Raw genomic sequence first — 25,434 nt, forward strand, 5'->3', positions numbered from 1 at the left:
TGCAAGCAAAGTTAGCTGTGCTTGTTTACGTAACCTTTCCACATAGGAGGGGAAACATGACCAAAACCTGGTTTTACTTTCTTGAATTTTTCATATTGTTTTTTCTTGTGGCTTGGTTGGTGTGGCAGACTGGACAAGTGATGCCAATGAGGGGGGAAGTGGTCTTTGGGCAACTAAAACTGTTGAAAGAGATAAGGTCAGTACAGTCAGCAATATGAATCTATTAAATATTAACATGTGAAACACTTCTTAGCACTCTCAGAGTGAAACAAGAGCAGTACATATATACCACTGTTATGCGACTGTATGCAGTTCAAAGCATATTGTTTATTTTATTTTTTTAAACACGTCATTCCAACCCTGACTCCTTATCCCTTTTACGTTGCATGCTATTTCATTGTTTAATGTACTTGAATGTTGTATATAAACAAAGGGGTACTGCCCCTCCAAAGAATCCCTCCAGTACTGCATTTTAGGATACATGACCCTTCATGACATAAAAAAAAAACAAAACAACAACAGATATTAATTAGTGCTGATCAGGGCTTCATGTTAGCCTGTCAACCACAACTAGTGTATACTAATGATGTAACCTCCTCTAATATGCAATGCTAAACCCTTGCATGGGAATACATCAGTGTTGGTGCCCATTCCTTGGAATGCTTATTATTCCCGCTGGTCTCAGCACATGCTGAATGGTGTTTGCAGGCTGTTCTAGAAATCTGCTTTCAAATCTGGAGTGTGTCCTTGGCAGTGTCCACCACTTAAAAACGCTATTTATTTTTTCATACAAACAAACTGTCATCATTGCATAGTTTTTCCCGAGGATGAGAGTCACAATCACCTCAGATATATTAAGAAGAACTAGTTTATTTAATTCTTCACATCAACCACTAGTATTCTACTACAGTATTCAGGTGATGTGTAGAGCAGATTTTATATTTGTTATAATGACTTCACGTTTGTCTTGAGTTTCACACTATCAACATTTCCAATAGTTACCTTCTAGTATAATAATTCAATAGGCCTAACTCAACGAGGAATAAATCCATATATGTCCGTCAGTTAATTAAACTTGTTGTGGAAACTATAATCCTGCATATATTTAAGTTGAACACTTTTGTCTACAACATCCATATGAAAAAAACACTTTATGTCTTTTGATATATATTTGAAAGCAGAAAGACCTATTACATTATGTGTTAAGCTTTTACATTAAGACAAGCAGGCGTGCAGTTACACAACACAATCAGTATTTCTTATCCATTCTGCAGAAAACCAAACACCGGGAGAATGGTCAAGAATTAAATTGCATTTTCCAAAGGTCTTTCTCATTCATGTTTGTCAGGTGTTACTTGTCAATTGAGTGATTTAAAGAATATGTGGGGAAGTTGGAAAGTATGTGCATTTGTAAAGGGTAGTGTTGTATGATTGTGGCAAAGTGGTTAACAGTGTGCAGGTGCAGGAGTGATGCGGTGATCAATAACAGACAGACAACGATAATCCAGGTGCAATGGTCTTTTATTTATAATCCAAAGTCTGATGATAAACGGTAAATAATAATGAATGGTAGTACCCAAGGCTGTGTACTACGCAGTTTAACCCAGGGGTTCAGTCCCGAAACAATAAACACAGTCTTTAATACACCCACGATATACAAACACAGTCACCAGTCCAAAGTGAGTGCTGTAGTGCTCATGGTGCAAATACAATTTATCGTGAAACAAGTGCAGTGTTGTCTGGGGTTTGTTGTGGCCTGTGGCGACAGCTCCGGATTGTGTTAGCCGTCTAAATAACAAACAAGTATAATTAGACACGACAAAACACACAAAACACTCACAATAGACAATACGGTTCTCCTTCCAGTTAGCGTTAACCATAACAAAGGAACAGATCACCTCGCTACGTCACGTTATATACCGTCAATCATGTCCCCTTGGTTAACGATTGCAATTGGTCCTCCAATCCGCGGCTGCCACATTGTTTCCCTTCCGGGTCAATGATTTAGTGTACTGTAGCTCCGCCCCCTTTCTAGATGGCCAACTTCCGCCTAACCCTGGGAATTAATTGTCTGACCATTCAGTCCATGGCACTCTGTTACCTTTACACAGTGTTCTCACAGGTCGGAAGGGAGATTTATCACCAAAAATCATTCTCCCTCTGTCACATCGATGACATTACAGTTTATGTCCCCTTTCATGAGTTTAGATGAGGTTAAAAAGCTCTATAGCCACGAATGCAGACACGCCCAGCTCTTTTGTATAGTGGTTAAGATGCTCGCTTGCGGTGTGAGGGGTTGCTGGTTCGCGTCCTGCCCTGATATAATTATTTTGTTATTCAGTAAAGCTATACTTTTACTTACTGACAGGGAAGTAAGGAAGCAGGTGCTAACCAAAGCTGCTTGGGACCTGATACAAACCCCTGGGACTACTGCACACGCAAATTAAGGATAATTCAAATACAGAAAATACAGAATGGCCACATGCTCATGAATGGGATCTCTTTCAGGGTTTAGTATCCATGGCTCTCAGAAGGCCAGCAGGGATTTAAATTGCACAGATGAATTTGAGCATTTTTAACAGTTCACATTATCATGATTTTTTTGCATTATACATTTAAACAAAATAACATGTATGTGGGTGTGACAGGGCAAAGGCCCTGCACACTGAGGAAATATGTTTTGTGGCTGGCAGCCATCTTGGCTCCGGTGCAGAGGAACAGCCTGGGGCTAAGATAGCCGCCTTTGCATAGCAAACATGGTTTAAATGGTTTGGTAATGATTAATTGTTTAATTGTTTAATGTTTAATTAGTTTATTGAAAGGTGTACTTGTTTCATGGAAAAGTGTGGAATGTGGCCAGGGATCCATAGGTAGTGTACCCGGCAGGATCCAGGATGGTCTGCACCCTTGAAATAGTAAAGTCAGACTCAAGAAACTGCAGTTCAGCGTTTTGGCACACTTTTATTATTTACAAATAAAACAAAACAAACACGGTATCGAACAAAAGATTTAAGCAAAATATATCATTGAACAAAACGCTTTGAAACACTAGAAATGACACCCAATCTTCAGCTATCTCTATGTTATCTTACTCTCACTCTCTCTGTTCAAGATTAGCAATCGCCTTCACTGAACCACACCACCCAAAACAAACATTTCCTTTGGCTTTTTATTGCGTGTGGCCAGGGGTTGATTGACAATCAATCACCCCCTGGCCACATTCCGCACAGAGCTGCAGGCTGTGCCTAAATATACAATTGTCATTATTATTATTATTATTATTATTATTATTATTATTATTATTATTATTATATAGTACAGTATTGAAAAACTATTATTTTATTATTTCTTCCGTCTGCAGTGAGTTGCAAAAAGACACTATAGGCTATCACTATAGAGCAGCTCTTGTTGACTTGCAGAATATACTGCTGGAGGTGCAGGAGAGCTCGGAGAGATGTAGAATAAAATTTATTGCTGGAACAGATGAGCATCAGTTCATAGAAGAAGTTCCTCATTAAAAGCTAAAGTAATGATGCTGCAAAACGTTTTTATTCATTTTGCTAAAACGTGTTTATTGCAAGCAATCATTTTTGGAAACCACTGGCATCTGAATGGAATTGAATATGGTCCTAGTGAAGTGGAACAGAAGGAGCCTGGCTAGTATCTGAACCATTTATTCAGATTTAGGTTTTCTGTATGAGTTGGTGTAAATGCTCATTTGCAACATGGCCATGGCACATTAATATAATATTAACTGCAAAAAGAACATGTTTTCATACATTGAACTCCCTCTATAGCTTTCATGCATTTTGACTGCCCACTTGATGTAATGTCCCAGTGGTATCTGCTTGATCTACCAATATACGTAATACAGGGGCACTGGAGCCAGGGGGTTGCTAGTGACACACAGCGTAAGTTTTTCTTTCGAAAGATTTGAAAATGTACAATCTAGTGTTAACGTTAAATTGTGCATATTGGGAAAATACTTATTTTGGTTGCTGGCTCTTCTCTGGGGGAAACATTCACCTCCTCAATGTTGTTTAGAACTACAGTATCAATACGTGTAAGTTCTTTGTTTTGTTTTGTTTTTATCAATAAGTGTAATATTATACTATGGCTTCATTTTGTAATCTGGTTATTTATTTAACAGTTTTACTTTGTGAGATGTTTGTTCGAAATAAAAGTGCATTCTCAAAATAATATTTTCATTTATTCCTGAAAACCAGTGCTAACCCCCTGCTACTCCCGCACCCCCGGACCATGCCCCCCCTCCCTTTTTTAGATAGGCTCCGGTTTTGAAAACATTTACAGTGTTAAGCACTAAATACCATATTTCAGGAAAAGCATTTATTTAAAAAAAAAGTAAGCTGAAGCCAGCTGGTCATAAATCATTTTCAGGGCCAAATGCCAATTGGCAAACAATTGCTGCCTTTTAATTATGGTTTTGTCAGTTTACTTGCCAACTCCAGAAATACCTATACTGAGAAGAATGATTGCTACCTAAACCCTATATAGAGGGCGATTGACTCCAAGAAAGCTGTGATATGGGTACAATTTTTTTTTTCTTCATATATTAGTTATATATCAAGGTATTAGTGGTGGAATTGGATTCTGTTGCAACAGACAATTAATGATCTTAAATATTTATAAGTGATTTTATTTCCTTAGTGTATATCAATCTTTTTTTTCGATATATTCACGGTTTAGCACTTTCAACTGTGAGCAACAGAACAAAAGGCTTTCTGAATGGCACAATTACCCTGGAATGGACTGCCTCACAAGAGGAACACTGTTATGAACAACAATACACAGTAGTAATGCAGTGTGAATCAGAGGTTACAATCAACCCTGTATTTAAGAACACTTGAAGGGAAAGACTGTCTTTCTATACTTTCTATATATTTTTTCTTGAACAACAGCAAATTGTAAATTATTGAAAAGACACCCTGTAGCCTAAATCAATGACATATGGATTACTTTTAAAAGCATCTGCTCTACAGTTGACATTTTTAGCATATTAACTTTATCTAATACTGGTTTTATTTAAATGTCAGTCAATATTTCCTGTGAGTAATTATACAGTAATGGCAATGTATTAGAGACCATTGTTTAAAACCATCATATATATATATATGTTACATGTTCACAGGTCTTGAGTGGTCACAACCAGTTGGGATCAACTGGATAACTTGGATCCAAGGAATGTTTTATTTTTTTATGCTATGGTAATTGCCAGATGCTACAAAGTCACACTGACCTGTTCTATTATTCTGTTGTACGGTGTATAGACCTTTAATGCATGACTGTGGTCTGCTTTGCCTGTAAGGAATAGGTCTAACATCTGAAATATTCAAAGGATGAGGGATTAACAGGGAATCATTTGTTGATGGGCAGCAGGATGTGTCCTGAGTTAAATATTGTGACCTATTTTGCATTCCTTGTTTAATTTTGTTAAAATGCTTGCTTGATGACAAAAGAAAATGCAAAGATATTGAAGCGTAATACTACATTTCAACACGATAGTGGCTAAAACATTGCGTCTATATTACTCAGTGGTGCTGTATAAATGTCTCATCTAAAAAGGATTCATCTAAAAGTGAATAATTAGGTAATTAAAGGCTATTGCGGACGTGAGGTCTAGAAATTACACGTTTTAGTGCTCAGACTTTTTTTTCTCAGGCAATTCTATGTCATCATGTTTTCCTAGTCTACCTGTCAGTAAACCCAATTGCGCACCTATTTGGGCATATTCTGTTACATCACAGATTGCATACCTGGAGAGCCTGCCACCCATTACCACCAATTAGAACACGAATTATAATACACATTTTAACATGTAATGTTAACACATGTTAAAAGGCTGTTTATTCCTTTTCAAAGAGATACATGTATTTTGTGTGATGAAATTGGTTAGCACATCATGTGTCTCTTTAAATGGCACAGTGTGAACATAAACATAAGCCTTGAACATGAAAGACATTCTGCATAATGTTTACTTTAATGTTATGCTAAGCTAGGACACTTTCAAGGGGGACATGTAAATATAATAAAGTAACCCATAATTCATTTTCTAGCAATATGGTTTTCTCTATATCAATATTTCAAACAACTTGGATGTTTTTGGTTTAATGTCGAATAGCTTCCATATCTTCTTTGGCATAAATGATATGAAAGTCTAAGAAAAAGGGAACAGACCACTCTGTGTCCAGCAGTGGGGATCGTGCTTGCTTCCCCGAAATTAGTATAAAAGAAAATGAGTCATCGAATGAGGAAATGAGTTCATTATTTTCAGTTTTGTTAACTGGGATACATCCAACTTGCCAGCTGAATCTTGTTAGTCAGAAGGGAAATTACATCAAAGTATGTGTTGTATAACCTGTAGTATGGTAACATAGACTTGATTTATTTCTTTTTGCATCTTTTAAATTAAACAGTTTATATTACGACTTCACAGGAGTGTTACTTTAAGGATGCACTTTTACATATCATAAATAAATAAATACATCTTGCAGAAATGATGGTATTAATACAACTTTATATTGTTGACTACAATAGAAATTACATGCATATGGTGTCATACAACAGTTTCAGCATTGACCCAATAAGTCCTTATTTGCATTTATTGTCTTGGGGGATGGTTTTGATTCCAAAAGGGTAGCAATTGGATCAGGGCACTATTATTTTTGTATTTTAATAATTGTCTTTAATTGTCTTTGTGTTCTGAAATACTATTGTCTTTTAATGGGATTACATAATTAGGCATTTACATTTTTGTATTTCTTTTGGGTGCATTCCAGTTATAATGCAGTCTTTTGAATGTATTGTTTCTATTAATTCGCCAAATCTTTCTTATATAGATAGGGCGGGCTGTCAAATAACTGCATCTTCTACAATTAATTTCTGGCTATTTGTTTATTTTTACTTTTTTATTTATTTATTTTTTTTAATTTAGTAGTCACCAATTATTTTGTATTGTTTTCTGCACAATTTATTAGTGTCCAATTATTTTTGGGCTCAGCTCACTGCTACCACCCCTGTGCTGACACGGGAGGGGCGAAGACAAACACACGCTGTCTTCTGAAGTGTGTGCCATTAGCCGCCCGCTTCTTTGCACACTGCAGACTCACTGTGCAGCCACCCAGAGCTACACCGTTGGAGGACAACGCAGCCCTGGGCAGCTTACAGGGAAGTCCGCAGGCGCCTGGCCAGACCACAGGGGTCGCTGGTCACGGTGAGCCGAGGACACCCTGGCTGATCTAGCACTCCCTCCCCCTGGGTGGTGCTCGGCCAATTGTGCGCTGCCCCCTGGGAGTTCCTGTCCTCGGTCGGCAAAGGAATAACCAGGACTCGAACCAGCGATGTCCAGGCTATAGGGTGCATCCTGCACTCCACGCGGAGTGCCTTTACTGGATGCGCTACTCGGGAGCCCCCAGTGTTTCCTTTTTAATGAGATGGCAATAAGCACTTAATTGAAGTCAATGCTATGTTTTAAGTTTGATTTATACCTTGTGCAATAATAAATAAAAACACACATGCATAACATAATATATTTAATACATAGGTTAACATACAGGTCTATTATATATTGGTAAAACAGTGAAAGAAAGAAATAAAGAAATGGAATGTTTATTTTCTTGACATAAAGATATGTGTTGGATATATATATATGTAGTAGACATTAAGTACTGTAAGCAGATTTTTTTAAAATTTACATTTGTCATAGTATATTTTTTAAGTGGGCAATACATTAAACAAAAAGGCATATATAAGTGTGTTTTTTAAAATAGCAGTCAATAGCATAAAAATTTATTCCATAGACAGATCATCACCCTATTCACAAAGGCCCTGTTCACGACAATTATTATACATTTTTAATTTAGTGTGCCCAATTATGTTACCCCTATTTTCTACCCATTTTGAAGGTTCAGTGGACATCCTCTGATCCCACCACCGAGACAGCTTCCTCTTTTACACCCAGGAACTTGAGAGCGGATATCAGCAAGCTACTAACCTCTGGAGGACAAAGACCAGCCCTGCAAGTGTCTGCTTTTGAGCTCATTGGGTGCCTGGCCAGCAGGGTTTGCTGTAGCGCGATGAGGAGAAACAGTCCTTGCTAGTTTTGCCTCCCTAACCCACAGGAGCACCAGAGCCAATGTGACGCTCCCTTGGGAATCCCCAGCGAGCATGCGCAGTATGACTCACCCTGTACACCACACGTCTGTGCTTTTACAAGGTGAGCCACTTGGGAACCCTTCACAAAGATTGAACTCATAAATGTTTGATATTCATTTAACAACAGCAGCAAGGCCCAGAGGTGAAAGCGCTCAGTAGACTGCAATAACATGGGTGATAGCAACAGCATTTGAATTATTGAGGTTTTGCTTAAGATACGAATAGTTGTTTATGGACCGAAATGAAGCCAACACGTGTGAACTGGACTGTAGCCTAATGTGGTCATATCTATTATTAGAAACATGTTTGATTAATCCTAAACTATGGAGGTAACGTTACATCCCTACTTAATTATTATTGTAATTTGTAAGGAAATGCATTTAATTACCTGTAAATAAAGGATTTGGAAGGATTTGGACCTGAGCCCGGATAGCACACTCTGCCATTCATTACTTTAAAGGATAAACTTCAACGGACTAGTACAATTTTGATTTAGTTCCACTCCTACTCAAACTTCCCAACATATCCACTTGCGCTTTAGTGGTGATTGTGAAACCACTTAGCAAATCTGCAAAGAAAATCTGAAACTTTCCCAGGCATAGTACCGGTATGGCTTGAGGCTTGGTTTGCTGCTGCTTGAGATTGTTTTCATGAAAAGGTCATTCTAATTTGTCTGTTTACTGTGAGGTTTCCTGAACTTTAAAAAGTTCAGTTTTTCTTGGTATACAGCTGATTGCTTTAGTTTTGCATTAGAATATTTTAAGTGAGTTTCCCCAAATATGAAATAGGAATTGCATTTACCATTCATCCTCCCCAACACAACCTTTCAAATGTTAAGTGTATCTATTAAGAATGAGGGGCATTGTTTAGCACTGGTTTCATTTGAATAAAGGGCAACCAATTCTGTAAACATGTAAGATATTTTGTGATTAAAACACTGTGTCTGGAATACGTAATGGAATACCTGACAGCTGTTAAATTAACTGAAGAGATGAATAGTGCATTAGAATAGGTTTATAGAATGCTGACTTTTTAAAGTGGTTACCATACCGTTCCTGAACTAGATCTTTGGAAGCATTAAGCTTGTTTACTAAGGGATTTTGACAATATTGTTTTATTGTATAATTCAAACAGAATTTTTGAAAAACAGGAAAATCTATATTTTTGATGATGTACACATATTATGCTTTATACACATTACTTAGTATAACTACTACAGTACTTAAGGGAAACTGACAAACACGTATTATAGGGAAGGCCAAGGTTAACAGCAGTGCACTGTTGCGATATTTTGTGGGCTGTGTAAAGCCATCTTGAAGCAAGTTGGAAGAGGTTGTAAAGAACCAACACGGGTTGTAGACAGGAAACTTTAATATTAAGGTGATTAAGGTTATGTATCCATATTTTTGGACCACATTCCTTATCATGTCCCAATTGAATTATGTTTTTTTTTTTTATATACCAGTATATAAACACATACAGATTTCTACTGGGACTGAAAGTGTAATACATTATACTATGGTGTAGCAAAAGGCATTATAACAAAATGATCAGTTTTGTCATGCTAGAAAGCATCTACAGCTGTGGCCAAAATGTTTGCATCACCCTATAAAATGAACTAACATTGCTTCATAAAGTTGAATGAAACCTGCTGAATAATGTAAACATATTGAATTACATACCGCTTTGTAGTTTTCTATATACAGGGTGATTAGAAAGTAAGTGTACTTTACAAAACCACTGTTTAGTTATTCCTGTTTTAAGATTAGGCTTGTTGTGTGCATTGTTTCATTTTGTGAATTAGTATTAAGAAAACTATTTGCGTGTAAAGCAAACCTGGAACAAAACTCAAATGATAGGAAACAGTGGCTTTTAAACTGTTGGATAAACAACCTAGAAACCAAAATATTACACTTCATTATAATGGAAGTCAGAGATGTTAAGAAAAGTTTACTGAGATTTGGAAGATGAGATGCTTTACACAGCCCAACCACATTGCTATATCAGTTCCTGATATTGCTCTGACCGCAAAAACCTGCCAAATGAGTCCTTCTCCATAAGGGCATGGATTCTCTTCTGGGCCAGTTCAAAACTGGTCTGTGAAGGCTCCACAAGGTTCCTGATGGTCACATCTTTGGTGAAATGGTCAATGTTCACCTGTTGGTCAAAGATAGCTGGTTAACATTTAGAATAATTGTCAGTTGGTAAGCAATGGCAGTTGTCACACACAGGTATTTTTTGATGCTCTAGGTTATTTTTTCTTTAATAATACGTGAGCTGTAGCTCCTGCAGTAAGATGGATTTGTAAGACATGCTTTATTCATCATACAATTTCTAAAATAAATGTAACAAGAGAAAGTATTTTAAGAATTCTCTACAAACCTCTAACGATCAAACCAAATAGCTGAAACCAGTACCCCAGTATGAAATATGCACTCTGTATTTCTGCAACCAACCTCTTTAGGAGCGTCTTTCTGAATAAACTCCTCATAGATCTTTTTAGCCTTGGAGGACAGTTTCACTGGGGACTTGGTCTTTTTGTAGTCCTCACAGGCCATCCAGAACTCAATGTTCTCCTCACTGAACTCAGACCTCAGGAAGCTCCTGAAAGTGGCCAGCCCATCTGTAAAATAGAACAGATGGAAACATCTATTTCGAAGTTTATTACTGTACTGTATGTAGCAGCGAAGAATCAGATGCAACATATGAAACCTTTAAGCCACCTCAGCTATTGTGGGGTAACTGAAGGACAAATCTAGCCCAAATTACTTTGATGTTTGGCTGTGTTTGGGTTTTATGCTATACAAGACAAAGTCTTGATCAAATCTTTACTGCAAAAGTGGTTGTGCGTCAGTAACAGGCTGAAGGCATTTGGCTTGAAAGACCACAAGTCAAATAAAGTCATAAATGATTAATAACTTACAATGTTTAAAAAAACCTCACTGGGGTCTAAAGCGTTGAAAAAATGGAAAACATAAAAACAATATGAAAACACTTAACGTTCCTTCAGCTTGCTGACATGCTTTGAAAAACTTTTTTATTCTCTATTCCGATAAACTGCCAAACATTGACACATACTATATTTCAAGGAAGAATATTAATATACATATACTCCTACAAACAGCTGGAAGAAAGCCATGCTATGAATTCCCAATACCTATTTCACACTGCTACAGAGTTTTAAGGACATATTACTGTAAGTCCTGGATTGTATTATTTTCAGGTTATATTAGACAAGGTATAACTACTTATTCTATATCAGCTTTACAATAATCTTCACACCTTACATTTTTAATTGTAAATACTTTTTTATTCCATAGTATTTTGTAATTTCTCTCATTTGTTTTTTAATTGACGTGACTTTTTCAGCTTAAGAAAAAAACATCTATGGATAAATAAAGTGCATGTGAAAAAAAAACTCATATGGAATATCAATGGTAATTAGTAAATTTGGTAAAGGGACCTCACTCTACGGATGCCTTCCTATTAAAAATAGCAGGTTATCCTGAAGTGGCCCTGTGACAGAGAGCGAATGTATCCTATTCAACAATCTCCCTCATGACCCGTGAGGACACTGTATAACAGGAACAGTGTGCCCCGGACTGGATGGTTTGGCAGTTCATTCCTGGGTCAGTCGGAAGTCAGCCATCCAGAAAGGGGGCGGTGTCACAATACCAGAAGTCATCGCCTTAATGTGGTAGGCGATGTGTCAGTCATGGATTGGAGGATACACGATTGCAGTTGCTACCGAAGAGGGCATGACTGAAGGTATATCAGGGGATGTGGCTAAGCAATCTGTTCCTTTGTTATGGTTACGGAAAGAACTTTAAAGGACGTACGAGTGTGATTTAATTGTGTCTGTTTTTCATGTTGTTTTTGTCTGTCTATTAATAATTGTATTTGTCATTGTTAGACAGTTAAACTATCTGGGAGCTGTTGCTAAAAGCCATCACCAACCCACGACTACACCACTGTACTACTGTTTCACTAACTACTGGACAATTCACCACTTGCACTAGAAGCACTCACTTTTGGACTTGTGAGTGTATAAACTCTGTGTCTTTATTAGTGTTATTATTATTTCAGGACTGAACCCTATGGGTTTTAACTGTGCCATTGTGGCAAAGTGGTGAGTGAATACAGGTGTGTGCCGTGCAGAATGGATACAAAACAGACAGACAATGGGTTCCAGGTGCAAGGGTGTTTATTGAATAATTAACAATGTCCCGAGCCTTATGGCAAACACCTGTAAATAATAAATGATGGAAGTGATACAGCGGGGTGTCACTCCATTTGTAATCCGCAGGTTTGACACGAAACCAAAAATCCAGTTTCTTTCCTCACCCACACGTAACACAGAACACAAACACAGTTTTATTTAGTGCGTGAAACTAGTGCTCGTGGTGAAAAGAGGGAAGTGCTGGTGTCCGGGTTTGTTGCTGACCTGTGGCTACAGCTCCTGATAGTGTTAGTATTCTTGATAAGACAACACAAAGTCAGTGTTACAAGACAGACTAACAAACACAACATTCACGCTTTTCACAGATGCAGGGTCTCCTTTTTGGTTGTATGCTAACCATTTACAAAAGGAACAGATCACTTACACCACGACCCCTTATATACCCTCCCCCATGACCCCTAGGTTAATGAGCGCATCCGCTCCGCCAATCCGCGGATGCCACACCGTTTCCCGCCCGGATCATTGAGTTTGGGTACCGTAGCTCCACCCCTTTTCTAAATGACCGACTTCCACCTATCCCAAGGAATAAATTGTCATGCCATTTAGTTAAGGGTATGGGACAACATAAAAGTTCAGCAGACACAGAACGGTGCCCGGGTCACTACAATATATATATCTTTCCACTGTGGATATTACCATTGTTGGTAAAATTGTGCAGCCATTGCTTTGCTATTGTCCTGCTAGAGCATTGCCATTTAGAGGAGAAACTAATTACAAAGTAAACCTGTAAACATCAACTGCTGTCTATTTAACAAATGGAAAATAACTTGTGAAATATTCTATATATATAAATATACTGCCCCGAAGCAAGCTGAAAGTCAGTGCTCATTAGGTACTTCAAAGCTTAATTGCTTTTACTGAAAATCTGTTTTTAAACATCTTCGCAAGTTTAAATAGACTAAACAGTTTATGCATACCGTAGAGGAACAATGTATATACTCAACTTCATGTTCCTGGGATTTGCCATACTATAAACAAAATGATAAAGGAATTAGGACCAACTAAATATTCATTTCCAATGTAATTTCAATAAGATCCACTTAATAGGTTTCTGTTATCTTAATAGGTTTCTATTCTTTTGTTATTTGGGGATGCTAGAGGTTCATAATGCTTATATTATTATTCCTTATATTTTAATAGAAGGCATTGAGTAGGTGTGTGATGTAATCTGTAGCTGTTTGACATTTAAGGACAGTATATTCTGCACAAAAAAGAAATATGATTCTGCAAGGAAGCTCATCACTTTAAAGTAAAGGTGTATGCTTAATCAGATTGTATCAGCAGGTATTTTGAAGAGACCACACGTGTTAAGATAATGGGATGCAGATGCAAATGACTTACAGTTGTTGAGTAACACTTTATCCAGGGATTCACGCCACTGCAGTGCTTCTTCTGGTGATGGTCTGTAAAATAAAACACATGGGAGGATGACAATGACCAGTTTTCTATGAAATTGCATTTGTGTTGTATATAGAACGCTGATTAGATTTATCAAGTAATCTGTGGGAATGTATAGGAGACATTGCAGGTTCAGTACAAACCTCCCAGTCGCTACTGTACACATTGAAGGATAGGAGTTCCAAGCACACATATTAGTTCTACTTTGTTTATTCACAACACTTTAAAGCCTGTTTTAAGACATGCTTTGCAAAGGACTGTTTTATAAAGATGTTTAGAAACTTAGATCAAATCATGCCTTTTAAAATAACAATACAACCTAAGCCTCTGTAAAACCTCTAAGCCTCTGTGAAAAGGTTTCATTAACTGTAACTAGATTTTTTTTTAAAAATCAAATGGTCTTTAATGAACCGCTCTTTACAAAAGAATACTTAAACCATTCCTTAAAGTTATCTAAATAAAGCACAGTTTAAGCACAATAAGTAGCTTTTTAATAAGTGCTAAGGTCATATACAAATTAATCTATTTTACCTTAATTAGCGTTCGTGACAATTCCAGAGTTCCCAGTTCTGTAATTAAACTTGATCTGGTACATGACAGTATAACAGACCATACAGTGCCAAGTTCAAAGGTCATATACAAATCTATTTGACCTTAAATTATCAGGCTTGAAACTTCCAAAGTGCCCAGTTCTACAATTAATCCTAAACATGATCTGTTACATGGCAGTATAACAAAGCACACAGACCTTTGTTGAATAGGGACTGATTCAACAGCAATCATTTATGTGGCCAGGGTAACAGCCAATCATAACAGTAAGACATGATCTTATTAAGTACAACAGGGCATCTGCTGTACCTTAATTTGAGCATTTTGCTCAAGGGCTTTATTCCAAATGGAATTAGTCTCCAAATTATGAAACCTTTCATAAGAGAACAGATGGGCGATGGAACGATACTGAAAAAGGCAGCAGAGTCTGTATTGTACCATTTACTTTAATTTATGTCAGTTTGTATCCATATGTGGAAGCTGTTGTCACGCAATTGAAATTACAACTTGAAAAACTGAATTCTATGGTTCATCTAAAAAGGGTATTTAACATTCCAGTTTATTGTGCACAATTTGCATTACTATTGAAAACAGACCCTCTTGTCTGCTAACCAACTACTTCATAATAGAGCCTAAACCTAGTAATCAATTACCACTACAAGTGCTGGTCAGAAAATCTATTTAAATGTTTTCAGGGAATGTTTTGAGTGTCCCTGCCACAATAAAATAGAGAAATAACACAACAAATCTCACATTTATGTAGCCACCAATCAAGATGTGAATGTTGTAAAGTTACTTACTTCTGAAACTTCTCTGGCTTCTTCTCAGGCTTTTCTGGGTAAGGGATAATAAGGTCAATGGCATTTTCAGGTTTTTGGAGGAGTGTCCCCAATTTAATCTTGATCTCCTTAGCCCTATAAAAAGAGATACACACAAATATGATGTGGTAATAGCTAATAACCATTGTATGCATTCTCAACAACATAAAAAAGACTCAGAAACTCATTAAAAACATTACGTAAACTATGTGGCTGTGTATGGGATATTTCAAAGCTCAGTGACATGTTTAGATCATCTCAATAAAACAATGAAAACTGAATGACTAATCCACTGGCATGTACAGTAGTTTACCCAGACAATAACGCTACAGTAGGATCTATTTATTTTCCTAAATGGAACTCAGGTTTGGCATAATATACAGTAATGAGGGATGTGACTGGAATAAAAAGTAAATTACAGTAAATTAAATACATGAAAAGGACGTGGGAGATGTGTTTATATACCCACCAGTGAAACAAATACTGTTTCCTATTAAAGTTCATAAGGACATATTTGTGATGAATGAAAAGACAACAAAACAAATCATGGGGATCTTAAATCATGTTATTGTCTTAAAGGAAAAGAAAAAAAACAGGACCATTTGGGACATTTGAATGACTAAGAGATAATCATAGTAGGTGGTTGATGCAATTCAGAATGATTCCCTAACACTGTAAAATCATCTAAAAAAATCCAGCTCTGGTTTATCCCAGTGGGGTAGATTGACCCTAAGGGTATCAATTTATGTGAACAAGTACAATAATTAGAAAACAAACCATACAAGAAAAAGTTCATTTATCATCATAATAAGTTACTTGTAGTTCCATCTACAGTACAACACCAACAACACTATTGATTTGCTAGGTTGTGCAGCTGTCTCTGTTGAAAGCACATTTTCAGTCAACTGTTACTGATTCTTTAGTTGCATATTTATCTAACCCCATGCTGTAGAGTTAACCACAACCCTCTGATTCTCATCACTCTCTAGGCAGGGGTTCTCAGATGCACACAGAATTTAGACACCACATGAAGACATATGGTTTTCAAATCTTCTGGCTTTTATTGTAGGCAATCCATATCAACAAGTTTTTCTTGGAAGCTTTCAGTTATCTTATTTCTCAACAGCTAAATAAATGGTTGTTGAAACAAAACAATGTTGAATTATTTTTGGCTCCTGACAGAAGTACAAGACAGTGACCATATTTAAAAAAAAATGGTAGAGTAGTACTTCATACTTACAAACCCTACACTTATGAAATACCCAGTCAACCAATCACACCACTTAGAGCTGAAAGAGGGCTCCAAGTCTCAACTATGAATTTTACACTGCTTTCTGTCTTAGTTTAGATTTCTTCTTCTTCTTCTTCTTCTTCTTCTTCTTCTTCATAGACATGTTTGGTTTTCAGTATTTGTAATGTTGGGGTTCTACTGTACTTTGAACATACTATGTAAAATAAACAAATATTTCAAAGTGCTTCATTGGAAGGGTGAGAAATATTATTATTTATTTCTTTTCCAGGGCGACTTACAATTGTTACAAGATATCACATTATACATTATTTTTTACATACAATTACCCATTTATACAGTTGGGTTTTTACTGGAGCAATCTAGGTAAAGTACCTTGCTCAAGGCTACAACAGCAGCGTCCCCCACTGGGGATTGAACCCACAACCCTCCGGTCAAGAGTCCAGAGCCCTAACCACTACTCCACACTACTCCACACTGCTGCTCATAGCTTTCCCTACATCATATTTTCCAATTCCCGCAAAGCATGAGAAGATGATGTATGCCACCTAACATTCTTGATGAGAATAAACAGACCATCAGTAATGAAAAAAACAACAACATAATTTACTCTGATTACTGCATTGTATTTTCTGAAAATCCTTTCCCTTTAATTGCATTGGACCCTAAGTACAGAACTCAGAAGATAGATGTTATTAACTATATTAAAAATAAAGCACAGGCAAGACAGTTTGGGTCAGATTAATTATTATTATATATTTTTTAGTGCAATACTACTCATTGCAGGAAAATGAATATTATTTACATACCTTGTTATCTTATTTACAGGACTATGTGCTCATTTGATTTCTTTAAAATGCTAACAGTATATACATTGGAGCTCTGTTTAAGTAGGTAAAATTAATCTTACCAAAAAAAGTCAGAAATACTGTACCAAGCATTGCCTATATATTTTATTGAATCCCATTACAAATATCAGAATACCAACACACAGAATGAAGTTGTAAAACTATAATACTGCTTAGTTTAATGATTTTCTACATGATTGCAAATGTGATATACTGTTTCTCATATCATGAATAGACCAAATCACAAAACAAGCCAATGCTTCTTTGAAAGAGCCAATTTTTAAACTGTTCTCTAATAATCATGACGGAAATAAAACATTCTGCTCTCTGACAAGGACCAGCGTATTTCTGATATAGTCACATAGGCCTTATAAATGAGGTTCTTCAGATCAAAGTCTGCCTGTTACCTGTATTGAAATAAATCAGGTATCAATTCTAACCGTTTTCACTGATATGAAACAGAATTATAAACACACTGCAAAGATGCTGTTTGTTTAAAGGCTGGTAGATGTTATATTCTACCAGCTGAAAGAGACTGTACATCATCACTTTAATACATACTAGTTAAATAAAAAAGATGTTTGGTTTGTGGTCCCCATGGGTTACAAATAAGTATACTTTTCTACAACATTGCTAGTATTATTTGTGTATTTATTTCTTTATTCTGGCCAACATATTTACTGCATGATGTTTACTTCAACATGTTTCTTATTTTTGTATTGCATTTGGATAGGTGTTTAAGAAAATGTCCAAGTTGATTGAAAGTTAATTATGGTTACATTCTCCAGTAAAACACATATCCCATTCTAGTAAGACCACTATAGACCACTATAGTAAGACCACAATAGGTAACACATTTTGTCAGTAACCTAATAATTAATATGCAATTTCATAGCCATCTAAATAGTTCATTCACCTCTTCTGTGGATGATATTCATTTATCTGATGCTTTACTTTGTTTAGTCAAAGCAAAACTAAGATGTTCTTGATTTAAATGTTCATTATCTTTTAGGAAATAAATTCATCACACTCAACAAGTTCAACAATATAGCTGTGCATACAGTCCATCAAAAGCTCCAGTGCTACTGTGTAATAGAACCATGTTCATTCAAAGAATATATTCAAAAAATATTTCTCACCTTTCCAGACATGTCTGGGGTAGGGCTGCTAATCCTTTGCACATTTTAACAAGTTGTTACAGTCCTGCTCTCTCACAAAGTCAATTTACAACCAGTGCACAGTGAAGCTTTCTTTTTTGCCTCTGTCTTACAGCTGTTGTGGTTTTATAGAGCCCGTCTGCTGGACCAAAGCCAGTTGCTTAGCCAATCAGGGTCTGCAAGAAACAGACCTATGACATTACAACATTACATTTATACAGCATGTTTCATAACCATGGGACAAAACAGGAAATACAGTTCCGTGCTTAAAACATTTCACTTATGTATTTTAAATGTAAGGCTTTGAATATAATTGCTTTGTAGTTAATGCTGGGTGCAAACAGATAACCTTACATTTCCCACCTAAGTTTCCTATCCATTTTACAAAAGGGCTGAACAACTTGAATGTTTAGAGTTTATCTTATTGTCTTGTCTCCCTAAATATATACAATTTAAGTGGCATAAATAGCCTACTGTATATGTTAGAATGTGCCTACTTAAAATGGTTTATTTCCACAATTAAATTCACATGTGATTCTTCACTTTTCCACACTGCAAACATGTTGTAATAGTTTCCAGGCTCAATTGTCCACCAGGCTCCTTCTATTTTTAGGGCAGACACAAAACAATGCATTTGATGAAAAACTTTTTAGATGTTACCCTTTTCTTCTAAGTGAGCATACTGAAATGACATACATGAGGTTTCCATGCAAGTTTTTTTTTTTAACTCGAGACACTTACACGAGAAAAATGTCTCGTGTAAAATGCTTTTCTGGGTTTCCATTCGCTCTGTTTATTTTACTCGAGTAAACCGGACTTTTCACCCGACGTCACGCAAATGAATGGGAAAGGTGGGGGTTGATATGTAAATTAGCTATGCGTAAAGTACTCGTGCTGTTTTTGAAGATTACTCGTGACATTTTGTGAAAATGTGGTTTCCATGAGCAGAGAACTGGTACACGCTGCTGTAATAAAGCAAAATACCCTGTGCCTGCTTGGTTAATAATGTGTTTTACTGCTCTTGACCAAATTGTTTTTCAAATGTCAGGTGGGTTGGCTTGTCGTTAGTATTGAATCAGGTTTCAACTTATCTGACGACTCATTAATTAAAAATTAACTCAGAGGTATAATATGAATCTGACCAACACAGGTATTACAGATATACCATGGCTGAAAACCGGTGGAGAAATATATATATATCCCTTTCATTCAGGCAATACAGTATATAGGGGATCAGGTGATGCTGTGTATACTGCCCTGGCTTAGAAATCCTACCCGTCCGGACGGCTGACAGTTGCTGAGGAAGCTTTCAACATCACGCTTGGGCAAACACGGGTAGTGGGCACTTGAAAGGGAGGTGGCAGATACTTATGAAACAGATTGAAGTGCATTAATTTGTTCCCAAAATTGCCACTGCCTGCTGCTTGCACAAACTCTTGTCAACAACAAAATTATGTGTTCAGGAATCAGTGGCTACCTGTGAGACAGATGGGGAAGGTTACAGTCTCACGAGAAAAAAAAGCGCCACTGCCTTTCACAAGCCCAACACAACCCATGTTAGAGTATGGGTGTTTATGCAAATTACAACCCGAGACTGTAAACATTTATTATAAGCAGACTTGGCAACTGTGAAGGTTACCTCAGCCGCCAGTTTCAATTTGAAACAAATAAAACACAACCAATACGTTCATTTACAATTTTATTTGGTCAGTTCTGAGAGGTCATCAACAACTTGGATGTTGTTACGCTGTTTTGGGCAATTGAGCTGGCTTATGACATCCAGTTCACAAACTATATTTATTAACGTGAAGGGCAGATGCGTGTTGTCTTTGGACATAGCTGGGATCAAAAAAAGGACAGGAATTAATTCAGTTAAGCAGCTCACTTGCTCTTCGTGTTTAACTTTAGCGTAGTTTTTACAGCAAGGGTATTCTCAATCAGGTGCTTTAATACTATAACAAATGCATAATGCAGTTCGTGATAAGTGGTTTTATACAGAACTGTAAACCCACAAGATATATACAACATGACAGACCAGACACAGCAAAAAACAATAATAAAAAAGACTGCCCGCATTAGCATTAAGGTCAACTACTCCACTGCTAACCATAAAATCGCCCATCAGCCACTACTTTCAGAGCAACGTTCCTACCTTACAGAAACTACAAAGTCTGTGAAAACCCAACGAGACCAGACGAACTGAAACGACGGCCTAATGAATCCAGTAAGTCTCGTTTAACTGTGTGGGGTCACGAACATGACAGACCTGATCTCTTGCAATATTTATTGTTAAGGATAAACACGCTCATTAACATTTACACGTGAAATGCGGGATTCCATGCGAAACTGGGCTTGGTTTTCCCGTGTGTTTCGTCATTTACACGAGTAAATGAGATTTACCCTATCCCTCTCTTTAGCTGTTTTTTTCGGCCACAAACCTGATTTACCCGAGTAATTCTACCAAACGTGCACGTGCATCGCCATTTCACGTGTAGATTGACCCGCATGGAACCCCATGCTAGACTGATAATGAAAATAATAAAATAATAAGGTTGGGGGGAGGTCGCCAGGTTTGACTGTTCACTATAATTCTTCTATTTTTAGGGTACATGCAAAACAATGCATTCCAAGGGGCATTTCATGGCAAAATTCAAATAGGAATAACTTGATATTGATAATTATACAGTGAGTTTTTTTTAACAATAAAAATCATCTATAAAAAACATACAATAGTTTTTAGCGAATAGTTTTTTTTTTCCTCAACCACGCAATATGTAAGAAATAACCCACGGCACGGTGTGTGGTAAGACAATTCTTACCGCACGCCCTGGGTGGGTTATTTTCTCTTATAAAATGGCAACATTTTTTTGGGAAAATAATTCCAAACTAGCTTTTTTAGGGAAAAAAATTTGAAATGTATTATGCATCCTTCCACTGAAAAAGAAAAAAAAAGTCCTTGAATACATATATTTTGTACTTTTTTATTTGCCATAAACATTACATTGAATAGTCTAATTTATAGTAACATTTTCGAGATAAAATGGCATCTGGGAATTGAAAGCAGACTGATTTCCCACATCTGAGGGAGGATTCACGATACAGCTAAACACTGCACTGGCAGTTGACAAGGGAGGAGCTTCCGAGTGTTTTTTTTTTTTTTTTTTTTTTTTGGTGTGTATAGGAAATTATCCTAGTCAGGTTTTGCGGTGTCAGGAGAAGCTGACTAATAATTTCAGAAGCTGTTTTCACACTGATGCCGGTAACCGGCATAATTTCCCTAGATTGTAAACCAGCATTAGATGATATCAGGACCAAACAACTTCGGTGTCAGTTTGTGCAGTCCTTCCCGTCCGTGGCGAGCACAATATAATTCTATGCCGAACCCGACCTTGTTCAGAAGCCAAACGGTTAGGAGAGATTTTAATTTTGTTTTAAATGTGTTTCTGAAATCGGAGGGTAGTGGTGAGATGTATCTGTTGTGTCTAATTTAAAACATCACATCCTCACTAGTCAGTTTTATAAGGCGATATTTAGTTTAATAAGTAGATGCCGCTGCTGCATATTTTTATTACATACTGAGTGCGACTTGCGTGGTGATTTCTCAGATGGCTTTTGAATAGTGTTACTGCTACTGTTTGCCTCGGAGTTTTCTTTGTTCTGTTCTGTGACTAAATACCACAGTATATTTGCAATTTTGTGTGTAATTCTTAGTGACAGAGATGAAAAAAAAACATTGTTTGTTTGGTGATTTAAATGGTGTTTCAGTTGTATGTTGACATTTTTACCTACAGAAACAATATTTAGATAATTGTTACTAATAAGATGTAGTAATAACAATAGATCAGGTAAGAAAGTTGGTCTATGATGTCATAGCTGTGCGGTAAGACAATACGCTAGGAAAGTGATTGCGTAACTTCCTAAGCAACAGACCTCACAACCATGAGCCTGTTTCTAAACAAACCTCGCCAACATTGCAGTTCTCTTTAGCGATTAATTAAATGAATAAAAATGTGATGAATAGTCAATAAATTCCTGTCAGATCATCAGTTTTTCTTTCGATGTCACCAACGGTATTTTTGTTTGGTAGTTTGCAGGCTAGCATGAGTGTATAAAGTAAATGTAAAGTAGACAGTGTAGGATTGTGAATCGTAGTGTTCCGCATTTTCGTTGTTTAGCTACTAGTAACATTTTCTGTACATTTTTCAGGGCTTATTTTTCAAACATTAACCGGTATGAAATAGAAGAAAACTAAAATGTATAAATAGATGTACATATGCTGTATGAAAATACACAATTATACCATCGTAAAATCATAATAATCCTTTGGGAAACGAAGAAAAAGTTTACAAGTTTCTCTTTCTCTCTGCTGATTGTCTGGGGCAAAACACTACGATCGTGAATTTTCAATTTAATCAATAAATAACATTTCAATTAAATTTTATGTGCAGGTCAGTGGATATGGCGGGTTAGATCAGGCTTTGTTTAGAAACCTTAAACTATTTTTAATACATATTACAAGTTAATACATGTAAATAAATGTACCATATTGCACTTTTCCTATTCTAGATATATATATATATATATATATATATATATATATATATATATATATATATATATATAAATGAAGATTGTACCTTCATAAAGCCATTACAATAAACATATATATATATATTGTGAAGGGGTTCGCAGACATTGCTCGGCCACTTCATCAGACCACCGCTTGGTTTTAAAAGGTCTATAATTAAGCAAATTGTTAGTTAAAGTAGGCCTACTTGAGAGAACTTTGTTAGAACAAAAAAACAGGACGAGGATCGAGAAACACTGATCTAATAGATTAAAAACATTATAATTAGGGGTCTACTTAAATTGCGGTAAATTTACGTATTTTTCACGAGTATGTTGCGTAATAAAATTAGGATTTCGCAGACATTTCGCGGACCTGTTTAAACATTAAATAAACCTAAGTAGACAATATTTCAGAGCACTATAAAAGCCTAAAAATAGTGGTACTTGCTTCCTTACTAAAACAGAGTGCTGTCATTTGTAAAGGCGAGTATGCAGCATCCCCCAGCATTTGGCATTTAGCATACTTTAATAAAGTCAATGTATGCAGCACGTTCGTTGTCATGTTATTTGCCCCATCCAATAATTTATTTTATTAGAGTCAAAACAAAGAAGACGTGGCTATTCAGGTCTAAAATTCCAACTGTAAGCAGCAGGTTGAAGCGAGGTGGCGGTGTGGATCGTTTAGTACTGATTTAACTTGCAGACAGGAATACTTCTTGTCTGCGCTGACTTTTCAGTTTGGTTTCTGAAAGCTGTTTTTTTTACGTTCTGTTCAGCAGCCTCTGTGGTAGCCTTTTGTTTGTATAGCGATCGATCGTATTTTCTCCAAATACACATTAAGGTATGGAAAACAATTACCTCAGTCTGCATGTACAGTTTCTTTGGGAAATATCTTGAAACGATCATCAGCCGAAATATACTTTTTTTGTCATCCATTTCTACTATTTTACCTGAAAACTATATTTTAGCAACCTAAATCAAAACAATGCAGCACCAACTTTGTCCCACCCCCTACTGCACAGTACAGACCACATAAAAGCAGTAAAGACACACTGATAGGCTGATTAAAACTTTGTCATTTGAATAGTAAACAAGAACGTTAACTGCTTTGGAGAATTTCTTTTGTAAATATTACTTGTGGATGTTTTTTGTTTGTTTGTTTTTTGTTTAAGTGTAATGCACACGGGACGGTGAAGGAATCAAAAAGGGCTATCTACAGAAGGAAGATACGTAGTTTGCGTCGCTTGCGTTGTGCAGTAGTTCATTTAAACGAGGTTTCTTTTTTTTCTGTCCATACTTGTTTGTATGCATTGGCCCCTAAGAGGTGAATTTCGCAGTGACCCATCAATTTCACGATTTCCAATTTAGGTAGGTCCCTAATTATAATGAGTTTCAGAACATCAGTAAAACTTTTTATCACCTATATCTTCACCTTTGTCCACGTATTTTGATGCCATACAATGGATTTTTGGCATAAAAACAATATTGTCCTATTACAAATAAAAAGCTACTCAACTGGAAATGCTATAAAAAAAATTCAAACACTTCCCGACAGTGTAAATGGTCAATAGCTAAGCGGTGCTGTCTCCGCTGTCTAATCAGCATACGATGCCATGCATAATGTGAGGGTCACTATGTTGGGCTAAGTTAATAAAATAATGTGTACAGGGCAGTATTAATTAAATTTGCATACATAATAATCACCAGGATCTAGTTGTGGTCAGTCTAATTCAGTCTTAGCAGCTTGTGACACCCAGTCAGGAAAAACTCAATTGTGACGTCAAACCAAAACTGAGCACAACTGATCGTGGAATCTGTGCAAACTCAGATGAGATGAGTCGGGACGGCTTGAGTCGGGCTGTGTGTAGCAGGCTTTCCAGTTACATTTAAATCTTCTGTTTTTAACTACAGGAGTGTCATCATTTGTATATGATCACTTTAAAAGACCTGGCTATTCAGTGATTCTTTTTTGTTTTATCTTTGGGAACGAATGTGCCACATGTCCCATCATACAGGTAGATGTCCCTTTACTTACCAAACTATGTCTACTAGCAGATCAAGGCTTTTTATGATCTCATTACCAGGCACATTTTTTTCATGCCTTCTTGTTGATATTGTAGGATACTTATAGTTAATGTGATGCCAAAAACAAATAAAGAATTCACTGCAACTTTTGTGAATTGCCTGACTGTATTCTCATACTGGCATACACCTGTATGGCGAATGTCCAATTCAGAGTTTAAATTTTTCCAACTAAAAACAAATCCAAAATGAATAGGACTGCAATACGCTGGTTTGAGTTTGAACCGCAGTGCATAATTCATTAGTTCTGAGTTTTTAGTTTGAGATGTACATTGTTTTTATAAAACATGGGTCATTTCTCATTGCTCATTTACCGGAGGCTTTTTTAAGCTGCATCCACACTGGACAGAAC

The 25,434-nt window shown here is 36.6% G+C and overlaps 1 protein-coding gene across 1 annotated transcript; it reads right to left on the reverse strand.

The window, feature by feature from the left end:
• Nucleotides 1-6,382: 6,382 nt before the first annotated feature.
• LOC117417038 (regulator of G-protein signaling 5-like) lies at nucleotides 6,383-18,559 on the reverse strand. Its single transcript, XM_034028708.3, has 5 exons — nucleotides 18,414-18,559; nucleotides 15,160-15,273; nucleotides 13,754-13,815; nucleotides 10,629-10,795; nucleotides 6,383-10,329 (listed from the first exon to the last, which is right to left on the reverse strand). The coding sequence occupies exons 1-5, from the start codon at nucleotides 18,455-18,457 to the stop codon at nucleotides 10,171-10,173; spliced, it is 546 nt and encodes a 181-aa protein (XP_033884599.1). The 5' UTR covers nucleotides 18,458-18,559; the 3' UTR covers nucleotides 6,383-10,170.
• Between the last annotated feature and the right edge of the window lie 6,875 nt (nucleotides 18,560-25,434).

This window comes from Acipenser ruthenus, chromosome 12, assembly GCF_902713425.1.
Source record: "Acipenser ruthenus chromosome 12, fAciRut3.2 maternal haplotype, whole genome shotgun sequence".
Classification (NCBI taxonomy): Eukaryota; Metazoa; Chordata; class Actinopteri; order Acipenseriformes; family Acipenseridae; genus Acipenser; species Acipenser ruthenus.